This window comes from Schistocerca cancellata, chromosome 3 (genome assembly GCF_023864275.1).
Source record: "Schistocerca cancellata isolate TAMUIC-IGC-003103 chromosome 3, iqSchCanc2.1, whole genome shotgun sequence".
NCBI lineage: Eukaryota > Metazoa > Arthropoda > Insecta > Orthoptera > Acrididae > Schistocerca > Schistocerca cancellata.
This window is the reverse complement of record NC_064628.1, coordinates 155,854,152-155,869,745: the sequence shown is the minus strand read 5'-3', so window position 1 is coordinate 155,869,745 and position 15,594 is coordinate 155,854,152. Positions and strand designations below refer to the sequence as shown.

At 45.1% G+C, this 15,594-nt stretch overlaps 2 protein-coding genes across 4 annotated transcripts in view; both read left to right on the top strand.

The window, feature by feature from the left end:
- Positions 1 to 15,594, top strand: part of LOC126176189 (uncharacterized) — an 81,936-nt gene that overhangs the window by 17,981 nt on the left and 48,361 nt on the right. The gene's annotated exons all lie outside the window — the stretch shown is intronic.
- On the top strand, positions 3,450 to 4,625 carry LOC126176172 (52 kDa repressor of the inhibitor of the protein kinase-like). The gene has a single exon (XM_049923312.1). It carries the CDS (start codon positions 3,450 to 3,452, stop codon positions 4,623 to 4,625), a length of 1,176 nt encoding a protein of 391 aa, XP_049779269.1.

Here is a 15,594-nt window from a genome sequence, read left to right as displayed (position 1 = left end):
CCAAGTACCTTGGCATCATGCCCAACCGCACTTTGTCTTATAAAAAACATATGGAAAACACATCAGCCAAAATAAAAGCTCGCAACAACATTATTCTGAGGCTGTGTGGCACAACCTGGCTTGCTTCAATGGAGGCTTTGCTACATCGGCTCTTGTATTGTTTTTTCCGGCCGCAGAGTACCGTGCTTCAATGCGGTGTAATATTTGTCATAGCCTCTCCATCGATGCGCAGCTTAACAACACAATTACTGGTATAATGTGACCAACTTCTGTCTACTGGCTTCCCCTACTAAGCAATATCTACCCACCACAGATTCGCAAAACTGAGGCCCTGCTTAGAGATTACCACAATAAACAAGAGATTAAGGAACTACCCATTCATCACGACACTATCATTTTATGAAGAAACAGGCTTCTTTCGAGACAACCGCCACTACTGTACGCTGAACAGCTAGATACAAGTAAAACGAAAGTAAGAGATTTCTGGAACAAGAATTGCCAACACATCGGAAATTATCAAGAACTGGAGTGGTTCCAGAAATATAACTGTGATACTGTGGATGTCGACCTTGACAGGAAACTGTGGGTCAATTTAAGTAGAAACCTTACTGGATATGGTCGGTGCTCTATAAATGGGGTGTCTTTTGGAGTCTGCGAGTTGTGACAGTGGTGCTCTGAAACAATCTACCAGACATATAAGAGAGCAGTACCCCCTACGGTGCTACAAGGGCACGTGGAATGATTTTATGAATGCCAATGCCATGGTGGTGGAATGGATTAGAAATCTAAATATTAGTATTTAGTCTGTTTATTTTTGTTTTATGCAATTACACTCCTGGAAATTGAAATAAGAACACCGTGAATTCATTGTCCCAGGAAGGGGAAACTTCATTGACACATTCCTGGGGTCAGATACATCACATGATCACACTGACAGAACCACAGGCACATAGACACAGGCAACAGAGCATGCACAATGTCGGCACTAGTACAGTGTATATCCACCTTTCGCAGCAATGCAGGCTGCTATTCTCCCATGGAGACGATCGTAGAGATGCTGGATGTAGTCCTGTGGAACGGCTTGCCATGCCATTTCCACCTGGCGCCTCAGTTGGACCAGTGTTCGTGCTGGACGTGCAGACCGCGTGAGACGACGCTTCATCCAGTCCCAAACATGCTCAATGGGGGACAGATCCGGAGATCTTGCTGGCCAGGGTAGTTGACTTACACCTTCTAGAGCACGTTGGGTGGCACGGGATACATGCGGACGTGCATTGTCCTGTTGGAACAGCAAGTTCCCTTGCCGGTCTAGGAATGGTAGAACGATGGGTTCGATGACGGTTTGGATGTACCGTGCACTATTCAGTGTCCCCTCGACGATCACCAGTGGTGTACGGCCAGTGTAGGAGATCGCTCCCCACACCATGATGCCGGGTGTTGGCCCTGTGTGCCTCGGTCGTATGCAGTCCTGATTGTGGCGCTCACCTGCACGGTGCCAAACACGCATACGACCATCATTGGCACCAAGGCAGAAGCGACTCTCATCGCTGAAGACGACACGTCTCCATTCGTCCCTCCATTCACGCCTGTCGCGACACCACTGGAGGCGGGCTGCACGATGTTGGGGCGTGAGCGGAAGACGGCCTAACGGTGTGCGGGACCGTAGCCCAGCTTCATGGAGACGGTTGCGAATGGTCCTCGCCGATACCCCAGGAGCAACAGTGTCCCTAATTTGCTGGGAAGTTGCGGTGCGGTCCCCTACGGCACTGCGTAGGATCCTACGGTCTTGGCGTGCATCCGTGCGTCGCTGCGGTCCGGTCCCAGGTCGACGGGCACGTGCACCTTCCGCCGACCACTGGTGACAACATCGATGTACTGTGGAGACCTCACGCCCCACGTGTTGAGCAATTCGGCGGTACGTCCACCCGGCCTCCCGCATGCCCACTATACGCCCTCGCTCAAAGTCCGTCAACTGCACATATGGTTCACGTCCACGCTGTCGCGGCATGCTACCAGTGTTAAAGACTGCGATGGAGCTCCGTATGCCACGGCAAACTGGCTGACACTGACGGCGGCGGTGCACAAATGCTGCGCAGCTAGCGCCATTCGACGGCCAACACCGCGGTTCCTGGTGTGTCCGCTGTGCCGTGCGTGTGATCATTGCTTGTACAGCCCTCTCGCAGTGTCCGGAGCAAGTATGGTGGGTCTGACACACCGGTGTCAATGTGTTCTTTTTTCCATTTCCAGGAGTGTATTTCAATGGTTAAAGTGCATATTTTGCTTACCGCAAGTTGCAGAAGCTGATAAAGTGCTATCGTTCCAGAGAAAATGGCTAGAAGAAAATGTTTGACTGGCCTACAGCAGCAATTTAAGTGGCGGATTTTGCAAAGCTTCCGTTCTCTTCAGAAGAGACGAAGGAGGCAATAATGGCGTAACATTAGGAAGACTAGTGAGTAAACCAATGAAAATGTGTAAGAAAGCAACTGAAATTATACACAATCACCGAGAGAAAGACTATCATGGTGACTAGCAGAAATTTGTGCATATGATTGAAGGGAAGTCAGCGAATATCCTAACAAGAATGGATGAGGTTAGAAAGAGAAGAGGAGTGGACGAAAATTGAAATAACTTATCGCAATTATAAATACAATAATGTTATATGGAGCCCAATCTCTGTCTTTACCTGCAGTTTTGACCAGCTAGTATCACCCAAGTTATTACCTGATGTCTCAACACATTTCCTATCATAATGTTCCTTCTTCTTGTCAGTGTTTTCCCTATTCTCCTTTCTACGACGATTCTGCAGTGAACCTCTTCATTCCTTACCTTATCAGTCCATCTAATTTTCACTCATCTGTAGCATCTCATCTCAAACAATCTTTACATTCAGACTAGTTGCATGGCAGAAAGGCTATAACCCAGACCTCTGTTTTGTCTCCCATGATCTAACGACCAGCCAATTCCTACATCAAGAAAAGTCTTGTCAGACTTCCCACACAGCCAACACAGACCCGTTATTCCCAATATTTGCTTATCCATCCCACTTCACAAGCACACTTTCATGCTGCACTGAAGTTTCGAATGGACGCAGGCGATGAAATATTAATACAACACATGCAGTCGGTCTCAAGAAGTGCCATTTATATCAGTAACACAAGACAAAATGATTTAATAGAGCGCTGCGCTGATGTTATTACTGGAAAAATTATTGATTCCATAAAGGAATCGAAATTTTTCACCGTAATAGCAGACGAGACAACTGATATAAGCATCTCTGGACAATTATCGCTATGCATATATTTCTTTGACGCTGAAGGTAGACTTGTAAAGAAAAGATTTTCTAAAATTCGTTGCTGTTACTGACCTGACAGGTAAAAACTTAACGAACACCATCACGCAAATAACCTTGGTGTAGATTATTGCCGAGGACAATCCTATTTCAAGTAGTTATGTCACAGGAACAGCCATTAGCAATTTACTGTAACTGCGATAGTCACAGGCTCACTCTTACACTAAGCAAAGCCTTTACTCTAGGCGGCTTACGAAATCCTATAGATATAATTGGTTCAGTAGAGAACTTCATCAGGGAATCTACTCAGCGACGATATTTATTACAAGAAGAAATACAGTCATCTCTACCAGCAAAAAGGATTCACACAACAAAGAAACTGTGTGAAATACGTTGGGTAGAGAGGCACGACGCTATCCTGCATTTTCGAGACATCGTTTCTAGCCCAACTATTGCGTTGCAGAAATTATGTAACATTCGCAGTGGAAGCAGTAATGCAAAAATTGTATTTTTCTTAGTTCGTGTTGTGCAGCCATCAGAATTTATTGCAATTTTATACATACTTGCCAAAGTGCTTAGGTTAGCATTGCCACTTGTTCGACAACTGCAAGACAAGGAAATCGATCTATTCCAAGCAATGCTGCTCATGGTAGCAGCACACGAGAGCTTGAAAGAACTTCATCAGGACAGTATTTTACACTTCCATCCTGTCTTTAAGGCAGTAGGTGAACTTGTTGAGAAATTTGTCCCTGAGATAAAAACTCCTAGAACAACTGCGTTACAGACGAATCGAACGAATGCCCCAGCTGAGTCACGCGAGGAATACTTTAGAGTGGCAAACCGGATCCCTTTTCTAGATTTTCTGTGTAATGAACAAAACTATAGATTCCCCAAAGCACACCTTGAAGCCGCTTGTCATTTAAAGAAGCTAATACCGATGTACGTTTCTGGTGAGTCCACTGGGGAAGTGCTGAAGAGCGTTGAAATATACAAAAATGGTTTGCCGTGTTTCACAGTTTTGAAAGCGGAACTGATGATCTGGAATCAGTTGAGGAAAAAACAAGGCCTCAAGCCAGCCTCTCCGAGTTCATCTTGTGTTCCAAACATGGCAGCCGCCCTTCAGTTCCTATTGATTCTGCCCATCACTACTAGCACAGCAGAAACATCATTTTCTGCGCAGCGATGCATAAAAACCTATCTTCGTAACACCTTGGCGGAAAACCGACTGAGTGGCTTAGCTTTGATGCACATCAACAGGAACGTCCAATTTATAGCAGTAGTGCTAGAAGTCCTCTATCGAAAATTTAAGAGAAGGCTGAACTTGGAGTATTTTTGAGAGTGCAGTATTTTTCAGAGTGTATCTTATGTTATAACTATATAAAATGAACGTGCTTTGGTGCAATTAAACAAGTAAAATTTGAGTAAAACAGTTCAGCTGATTTAAATTTATTACAAAGTCCTTATAAAGACCACTCTGACCTTAACACAGAAGTGTCCTTTCATAGACGGATACACTGTGCTCTGCTGTGACATGGATAATTATTGACATGAAAGCTTGTGCCCCTCCCCCACCCCAAAGGAAAATATTCTAAATCCGTCCCTGTTCCTCATGGATATAGAAGAGAATATATCCCGGGGTAAGATAAGAGATATCAACAATTTAACAGGAGCAGAGACACTGATATTGCAGATGAACTTCTTCACAGCCTTGGTGATGCAGGGAAAGTGTCCTAGTCTGAGACGTAGAAAACTTGAACTTCAAACATTCAAGGAGGAAAGTCTGGTTCTTGCTTAGCATAGTGGGTGGCTCTTTTAATAAATCTGAAGTCTGGTATTTCAGTCAGTCATATTGCTAACCACATGGTAAAAACGTCCAGATTGTTCAGGAATGAACAGCATACCTCCAGAATCAAAAAAGAGCTAGCAAAGCTAAAAGCTCAGTCTCCAAGCGATTCAAAATTTTCTTCCTCATTTACTCTAGATGAAATAGAGATAACTTTAGCAGAGGTTAAAAGTGGTAAGACTGCAGAGTCTGATAACATCCATCCAGAATTTTTATCCCATCTTGGGGAAAATGCAAGCTGGCCGACTCGCTTCTTTTCTATTATTTTGATGACTGAACACTTCCAAAGGAATTGAAAAATACAAAAATTGTGGCAATCTTAAAACCTAAAAATCACTGTATCTCCTCCAGAATTTTCTGCCAATTTCCCTACCTGGTTGCACGTGTTAGCTCTTGGAGAGACTTATTTAAACAGAATTAGTTGTTGTGTTTTAGAACACATTCCAACAGAACAAGCGAGATTTAGGCCTCACCGAAGCTGCAGCGAGCTTGTACTAGCTCTGAAAACGTACATAGAGGCCGGTTTCCAGGAGAAACTACACATCTGTTGCCTTTAGTTCTCGCACCTCTCATGCTCAGCCTTTGTATTTCTGACCTTCTAAAAACATCTTCAAGAAAATTCTACTGTGTGGACGATATCGCTCTGGCTTGTCAATCAAAACAGCTTGGTCGGTCAGAGGGAACACTAGAAGAGGATATGTAACGAAATGGAGACTGAAGCCCAGTAACAGTCAGAGCGAGGTTTGTGCGTTTCACCTCAACAACAACTAAGCTAACATTGAGCTAAGATGCAATGTGATGTCAATATTCTCCGTCACAACAAATACCCCAAGTACCTTGGCATCATGCCCAACCGCACTTTGTCTTATAAAAAACATATGGAAAACACATCAGCCAAAATAAAAGCTCGCAACAACATTATTCTGAGGCTGTGTGGCACAACCTGGCTTGCTTCAATGGAGGCTTTGCTACATCGGCTCTTGTATTGTTTTTTCCGGCCGCAGAGTACCGTGCTTCAATGCGGTGTAATATTTGTCATAGCCTCTCCATCGATGCGCAGCTTAACAACACAATTACTGGTATAATGTGACCAACTTCTGTCTACTGGCTTCCCCTACTAAGCAATATCTACCCACCACAGATTCGCAAAACTGAGGCCCTGCTTAGAGATTACCACAATAAACAAGAGATTAAGGAACTACCCATTCATCACGACACTATCGTTTTATGAAGAAACAGGCTTCTTTCGAGACAACCGCCACTACTGTACGCTGAACAGCTAGATACAAGTAAAACGAAAGTAAGAGATTTCTGGAACAAGAATTGCCAACACATCGGAAATTATCAAGAACTGGAGTGGTTCCAGAAATATAACTGTGATACTGTGGATGTCGACCTTGACAGGAAACTGTGGGTCAATTTAAGTAGAATCCTTACTGGATATGGTCGGTGCTCTATAAATGGGGTGTCTTTTGGAGTCTGCGAGTTGTGACAGTGGTGCTCTGAAACAATCTACCAGACATATAAGAGAGCAGTACCCCCTACGGTGCTACAAGGGCACGTAGAATGATTTTATGAATGCCAATGCCATGGTGGTGGAATGGATTAGAAATCTAAATATTAGTATTTAGTCTGTTTATTTTTGTTTTATGCAATTACACTCCTGGAAATTGAAATAAGAACACCGTGAATTCATTGTCCCAGGAAGGGGCAACTTTATTGACACATTCCTGCGGTCAGATACATCACATGATCACACTGACAGAACCACAGGCACATAGACACAGGCAACAGAGCATGCACAATGTCGGCACTAGTACAGTGTATATCCACCTTTCGCAGCAATGCAGGCTGCTATTCTCCCATGGAGACGATCGTAGAGATGCTGGATGTAGTCCTGCGGAACGGCTTGCCATGCCATTTCCACCTGGCGCCTCAGTTGGACCAGCGTTCGTGCTGGACGTGCAGACCGCGTGAGACGACGCTTCATCCAATCCCAAACATGCTCAATGGGGGACAGATCCGGAGATCTTGCTGGCCAGGGTAGTTGACTTACACCTTCTAGAGCACGTTGGGTGGCACGGGGTACATGCGGACGTGCATTGTCCTGTTGGAACAGCAAGTTCCCTTGCCGGTCTAGGAATGGTAGAACGATGGGTTCGATGACGGTTTGGATGTACCGTGCACTATTCAGTGTCCCCTCGACGATCACCAGTGGTGTACGGCCAGTGTAGGAGATCGCTCCCCACACCATGATGCCGGGTGTTGGCCCTGTGTGCCTCGGTCGTATGCAGTCCTGATTGTGGCGCTCACCTGCACGGCGCCAAACACGCATACGACCATCATTGGTACCAAGGCAGAAGCGACTCTCATCGCTGAAGACGACACGTCTCCATTCGTCCCTCCATTCACGCCTGTCGCGACACCACTGGAGGCGGGCTGCACGATGTTGGGGCGTGAGCGGAAGACGGCCTAACGGTGTGCGGGACCGTAGCCCAGCTTCATGGAGACGGTTGCGAATGGTCCTCGCCGATACCCCAGGAGCAACAGTGTCCCTAATTTGCTGGGAAGTGGCGGTGCGGTCCCCTACGGCACTGCGTAGGATCCTACGGTCTTGGCGTGCATCCGTGCGTCGCTGCGGTCCGGTCCCAGGTCGACGGGCACGTGCACCTTCCGCCGACCACTGGCGACAACATCGATGTACTGTGGAGACCTCACGCCCCACGTGTTGAGCAATTCGGCGGTACGTCCACCCGGCCTCTCGCATGCCCACTATACGCCCTCGCTCAAAGTCCGTCAACTGCACATACGGTTCACGTCCACGCTGTCGCGGCATGCTACCAGTGTTAAAGACTGCGATGGAGCTCCGTATGCCACGGCAAACTGGCTGACACTGACGGCGGCGGTGCACAAATGCTGCGCAGCTAGCGCCATTCGACGGCCAACACCGCGGTTCCTGGTGTGTCCGCTGTGCCGTGCGTGTGATCATTGCTTGTACAGCCCTCTCGCAGTGTCCGGAGCAAGTATGGTGGGTCTGACACACCGGTGTCAATGTGTTCTTTTTTCCATTTCCAGGAGTGTATATTCTTTACATATTCTAAATGAAGTGCATGTGTGTGCTATATGGATAATAATGATTCTTTCAACAGGTCTTATAATTCTTGTTTACTTCACCGAGGATAGCAATGTCACCAGCGAATCTTATCGCTGATATCCTTTCACCCTGAATTTTAATGCCACTCTTGAAACTTTATTTTATTTCTGTCATTGCTTCTTTGATGTACAGATTGAACAGTAGGGGCGAAAGACAGCATACCTGTCTTACACTATTTTTAATCCCAGCACTTTGTTCTTGGTCTCCCAGTTATATTGTTCCCTCTGGGTTCTTGTACATATTGCATACCAGCGCCTGGCAATGCTTTGCAAATTTGTAAATAGGTACGGGAATTCGATATATTCCTAATCTCCTCCCCCCCCCCTCTCCCTCTGCACTTCCTTGTCCACCCTCTCTTTGCCCATCTTCTCCTCACCCCCTCTTCTCTCTCCACACCTCCTTCTCCCGTCACTCTCTGTCCATCTCCTCCTTCACCCTGCCTATATCTACTTCCTCCCCCCTCTCTGTCATCTCCTCTTCACTTCTCTCTGAACTTGAGCCTTGCTTATTGTAACAATAATTTTACCTCAGAACTCTTCCATTTGGTCCGTGTTTGCATATCGCCATCCCCAGTGGGTTCTTAAAATCTAAAACATGCAGAAAATAGCAAAGTTATTAAACACTGTAACACACTATTATATGTGTATTGTTTGCTTTTTAAATTTTGTTTTCTGTGAATACTTTCAAAATACCTTATTTATTATACACTACAGCATGTTTTTAAGATTGTCGTCGCTGTTTGAAGTACATTTTCTATTGCCATTTTTCTCGGCATACATCATGTCACCTGCAACTGTGTGAGCAGCTGTTAGTAAAAAAATACAAGAACGTATGTCAGCGTTACACAGTTGGGGTTGCAGTAGTGTTGTGGATACAGTTTTGGTGTATACTGGCTGTTACTTACAAAGTAACGTATAATATGTTAAGTATTATGAAAGCATTCACAGAAAATGATATTTAAAAAACAAACAAGACACATGGAATAATGTTTTAGCGGTTTTTTTTTTTTTTTTTTGTAAATGTGATATTTTCTGCATGTTTTAGATTTAAAGAATCCACTGATAACGGCGATGTTTGTCGCTGAACCTAGTTGGAAATAAATAAATAACAAAAGTATTTAGCATCAAAGCGGACGCACAGTTCCCATATTGTTGCTTTTGTTTATTGTTACTGGCAACAAAACCTTTACTGAGAAATGAAGTCGCTTAAAATGAGTGGCGAAATCGGTTGGGAGTATTGTTAAATGGGATATGCGAGACCTCTCCTGCTGCTTGATCTGTGAGGATAGTAGCTTCAGTAAAAGTTTTAATCTGCAAACAGGTAGGAATACGAAGTTTCGTGGCGATTCAGATTCCGTAGTAGTAATCTCATTATAACCCAATAGGTCATATATACAACTTTCCCGTTTTCTGTTAAAATCAACTGCGTGGAAGAAAATAAAATAGCGCATTGTTGTGAATACAATGTTTGTTTAAAATAAATTGTATGTAGAAATAATATATATACGGGAGAAACTATTTGTCTAATGGTTTAGATGCCCAGTTATTAGAGTTGAAACTGACTTTGAGAAAGAAAACGATACCACACGGCATGTTACAATATATTCTTCCTTGGAGTTCGTTTTAACAGAAATACTGACACAGCTGTTTAAAAAATATATTGCTTATGCCCGTCTGAATATTTATTAGAGTATCATGTAAAACTCTGAAGTAAATTGGTCAATGACTTTTCGAAATTTTTTGTAACAACTTTTCCCAGTTATATATAACACACATATTTATAAATTATGTATATTAAAGATTATGTAGCCTAAGCCCAAACAAATGTTTGTTAAGATAATGTGTAAAAATTAGAAGTAAAGAGGGCAAGAATTTCCCCAAATTATGTACCATTTATATTTAAAAATGTGTAGCTTATGTCCAGCCAAACGTTCATTAGAGTATTGAATTGGTCAAGAAAATTTCGAGATTTGTGCTAATAACATTTCACCTTTACATACTATATATATAGTAGTTTATGTCCGTCTGAACGTTTATTAGAGTATCGTGTAAAAATTTGGAGTAAATTTGCCAAGGAACTTTCTAGATTCTGGTAAAAGAGTATCGTCCGAAAATCTGATGTAAATCGGTGAAGAACTTTTCGAGATTATTTTTAACAACGTTTTCACTTTGAACATAATATATACATTTATTTATCATACATATTAAAAATATGTAGTCTATATCCGTCCTAACGCTTATTAGAATAATGTGCAAAAATCTGAAGTAAATCGGCCAAGAGCTTTTCCATATTTTTGGTAATAACTTTAGATAACAACTTGTCTTTTTATAGCAGTATAGATTACCCGTCTCTCCCTACAGCTTACTCCTACTTTCCTTACAGTTTTGAAGATCTTGCACCATTTTCTAATACTTTTTATAGGTCTACCGATCCTATGAGCGTGTATTAATTTTTCTTCAGTCTTGCTTCCATTATGAAGCGCAGCGTCAGAACTGCCTCTCTGGCGCCTTTACCTTTCCTAAAGCCAAACTGATCGTCGTCTAATAGATCCTCAGGTACCTGTTCCATTCTTCTGTATATTATTCTTGCCAGCAGCTGGATAAATGAGCTCTTAAGCTGACTGTGCGATAGTTTTTGCACCTATCTGCCTTTGCTATGTCCGGAATATTGAGTTTGATATTTTTCAGAAAGTCTGGTGATATGTCGCCAGTCTCGCAGATTCTACACATTAACTTGATCCCGTGTCTCCGGGTCTTCTCCAAGCATCCCTCCTCCTCTTGCGATTCGTGAACAGAGTATTCGCTATTACTTTCTGAAATCTATTTTAAAATTCATTTCGCCTTTCTTCTCTCTCGTTCCTACTGCTAAGCCCATATCCTCTCGTAAGCCTTTCTTATCTCCTTCTTCTAATCCTTTCTTCTAACTCGTATACTTTATCTGTCTGTTCATCTGCTGCTTGCGATGTGGGCTTATATAGTTGAATTATTGCTGTAGGCGATGGTTTGCTGTCGAATCTGATGAGGGCAACCCTGTCAGTGAACTGTTCACAGTAGTTAACACTTTACCCTACTTTCCTATTCGTGACAAATCCTACATCCATCATACCATTTTCTGCTGCTGTTGGTATTACCCTATATTCGTGTGACTAGAAATTCGTGTCCTCTTTCCATTTCGTTTCACTGATCACCCTCCCCTACCACTGAGCCTTTGCATATCCCTTTCCAGATTTTCTAATGTGCCTATTGTGTGCCATTATGTTAATCATTATATCAGGTCACTTCCCTTGGCGTTAGTTAATACTTTGAGATAAAGAGAAACACCAGCAAGACGGTCTCTTACTCTGGTGCCCCAGCGTGTTTACAGTGCCACGCATAGCAGTGTGTTGTGTCAAGGCAACTCTCACTGCGCACTCTTCGGCAGCATATCTCGACAGCCACTGCTGTATGTTTGCTGCCCAGGCGAAATCGGACCTTAGGACGCTAGTGACAATGATCCCATCTACTGTATCACTGGCGTTCAGAACTAAAGTCTTAACTGTTCTCACAACAGGCGTCTGGCCCGAGTAAGGCCAAGCAGCAAAAATTCCCTTGCGTGTATGATCTACACTCCTGGAAATGGAAAAAAGAACACATTGACACCGGTGTGTCAGACCCACCATACTTGCTCCGGACACTGCGAGAGGGCTGAACAAGCAATGATCACACGCACGGCACAGCGGACACACCAGGAACCGCGGTGTTGGCCGTCGAATGGCGCTAGCTGCGCAGCATTTGTGCACCGCCGCCGTCAGTGTCAGCCAGTTTGCCGTGGCATACGGAGCTCCATCGCAGTCTTTAACACTGGTAGCATGCCGCGACAGCGTGGACGTGGACCGTATGTGCAGTTGACGGACTTTGAGCGAGGGCGTATAGTGGGCATGCGGGAGGCCGGGTGGACGTACCGCCGAATTGCTCAACACGTGGGGCGTGAGGTCTCCACAGTACATCGATGTTGTCGCCAGTGGTCGGCGGAAGGTGCACGTGCCCGTCGACCTGGGACCGGACCGCAGCGACGCACGGATGCACGCCAAGACCGTAGGATCCTACGCAGTGCCGTAGGGGACTGCACCGCCACTTCCCAGCAAATTAGGGACACTGTTGCTCCTGGGGTATCGGCGAGGACCATTCGCAACCGTCTCCATGAAGCTGGGCTACGGTCCCGCACACCGTTAGGCCGTCTTCCGCTCACGCCCCAACATCGTGCAGCCCGCCTCCAGTGGTGTCGCGACAGGCGTGAATGGAGGGACGAATGGAGACGTGTCGTCTTCAGCGATGAGAGTCGCTTCTGCCTTGGTGCCAATTATGGTCGTATGCGTGTTTGGCGCCGTGCAGGTGAGCGCCACAATCAGGACTGCATACGACCGAGGCACACAGGGCCAACACCCGGCATCATGGCGTGGGGAGCGATCTCCTACACTGGCCGTACACCACTGGTGATCGTCGAGGGGACACTGAATAGTGCACGGTACATCCAAACCGTCATCGAACCCATCGTTCTACCATTCCTAGACCGGCAAGGGAACTTGCTGTTCCAACAGGACAATGCACGTCCGCATGTATCCCGTGCCACCCAACGTGCTCTAGAAGGTGTAAGTCAACTACCCTGGCCAGCAAGATCTCCGGATGTGTCCCCCATTGAGCATGTTTGGGACTGGATGAAGCGTCGTCTCATGCGGTCTGCACGTCCAGCACGAACGCTGGTCCAACTGAGGCGCCAGGTGGAAATGGCATGGCAAGCCGTTCCGCAGGACTACATCCAGCATCTCTACGATCGTCTCCATGGGAGAATAGCAGCCTGCATTGCTGCGAAAGTTGGATATACACTGTACTAGTGCCGACATTGTGCCTGCTCTGTTGCCTGTGTCTATGTGCCTGTGGTTCTGTCAGTGTGATCATGTGATGTATCTGACCCCAGGAATGTGTCAATAAAGTTTCCCCTTCCTGGGACAATGAATTCACGGTGTTCTTATTTCAATTTCCAGGAGTGTATTTAAACAGGATTAACAAAACTCACGGCTGCACTAGAAGAACTGAATATGCTGATACGGAAAATCATATTGTTGTGCCTTCTTCACCACAAGCACATTCGGATGTTCACCTTCGCTCAGTACAGTGCCAGTGGGTGACATAATGACCATGACCAGTCAAGAAGTGTTATAGGACTCAGATGCTTCATTTCCAGCCCCCTTTTTATGACTGGGGAAAAAACCACATGTGTATCTCGCTGTTCGGGTATCATCCCGTCGTTGCTGCAACAGGAGGAGGATCGGAATGTGAATTTCCTGCGTGTTTGTGGTCCGTATTTCTATTAAATTATGCAATCCACGATGTTGTTCTTCCTTCGGCCAATACATGGCCGCATTTTTTCGTATCTGGAGATCGAGTGGAAACGTCCAATGTATCACCTACATCGACTCAACATACATGGTGCCAGAAGCTCGTGCCAACCGAAGTATTCCGCATTGCACCTTCTTAACAACCCATGTTGGTGTTATGAGCTGATGTCTTCCCATTATCGCATTTATGGTAATATTATGATAGTTTCTCAGTGTCTCCATTGGTAGTTTTCAGTCGTAACTGGCATGGATAATAATTTTGTTCATTGTGTTCCTGCTTCTCTTGCTTCTTTCTTCAGTTTGCGAATTACAGTTTTGTTGCTCCACCAAAAAGATGCATGGGAATCTGGTGATAGACATTCTCCTTATGGACCTGGTGCGTAATTTCATGGTCAGATCTGTTAAAAGGTTCCCTTTTGATAACAGTTACATGGTCCTTTCAATTGCAACAGCTAATTTAACTCCTTGGCACCACCGATGTAACACTTGAAGGGATGTGTTGCATTCTTCTTCCAGTTTATTCGTGGTATTCGTGGAGTTTCTCTTCTTGTCGTCGGCATACGCTATTACTCCTACTACCACTTCATTTTCCTGAAGCTCTCCTAATACTGGCCCGAGTTGCAGATCCCTGTGAGCAGTCTTCTGAAATGTCTTTTGTAGAAGTATCTCTTGCGCGGAGAGTTGCATCTCAGGTTTGGTAATACTTCTTAAAAGTCAAAAGGTGCTGTGCAGCAGAAGTTATTGTTATTCCCGGCAGTACCTAACATTAGGGGTGCAATATCTTTATGCAGAGCGTTTTTGCAAGCTTTATCGCCTCATTTAAGGTGTCTTCTATTGACTTCCCTCTTCAGAACCCGTATTATTGGGAGTTCTTTTCTCCAGCAGTCAATCGCCTAGTAGCTTATCCAGCACTTTCTCTGATATATCGAAAAGGCAAAGGGATCAGTAGAACTCTGAAGCTAGGGGACCTTTGTCTTCACATTTTTTCAAGATAATCACGATTGCCTTCTTCTAAATACCTGGTAAAAAATGAAATGATCGTAAGGCATTATTGCGGAACTCATGTCGATCTGGTTCTTCATCGTTTATCATTGCTGGTTCACTGTGTCCGCAGCTCGTGGTCTTGCGGTAGCGTTCTCACTTCCCGCGCACGGGGTCCCGGGTTCGATTCCCGGCGGGGTCAGGAATTTTCTCTGCCTCGTGATGACTGGGTGTTGTGTGTTCATCATTATCATTGACTCGCAAGTCGGCGAAGTAGCGCCAACTAAAAAGGACTTACAATACGGCAGCCGAACTTCCCTGGGGCCTCCCGGCCAACAATGCCATACGATCATTTCATTTACAGGTTCTGTGCGGATGTTGTTTGACGTCTTTCAAGTTCCCTCGATAAGAACTGTACTCGGTCTTCTTTTTTATTACAGAGGGCTGCCAGTCCCGAGGCCGAACACGCAGAACTGAAGTGCTGGCAAACACTAGACCACGAGCTGTGGGCCAAAATACCGGGTATTCTTCTGTCACAACTAAAAACTAGAATTCCAGCATGGATGATGTTCGAACTTAGTGAAGATTCTATTTCAGAATTTATTTCTTCACCCCCTCTTCTGAAAATGGAAAAACAATTCCGTCTCCGACGTATACGTCCCTATGCATGAAATGTATTTACAGCTGCGAATATGGACCACCATCAGCTGTATAGCGGAATGACGACACGAGTATTTGTGACAGACCGAGACTCAAATCCGGACGCCCGCTTATCGCAAGAGGTCGCCTTAACAACTGCCTACTCGAACACGACTCAAGGCTAGGCACAGACTTCCATATGTAGTCAATCATGTGTCTACAACCCGTGTGAGCCCGTGGCCTAGTGGTAATCGTCGTGCATTCTAAACTTATAGTGGCCTGTTCGCGTCCACCTGTATTTTTGCCGGCACGGT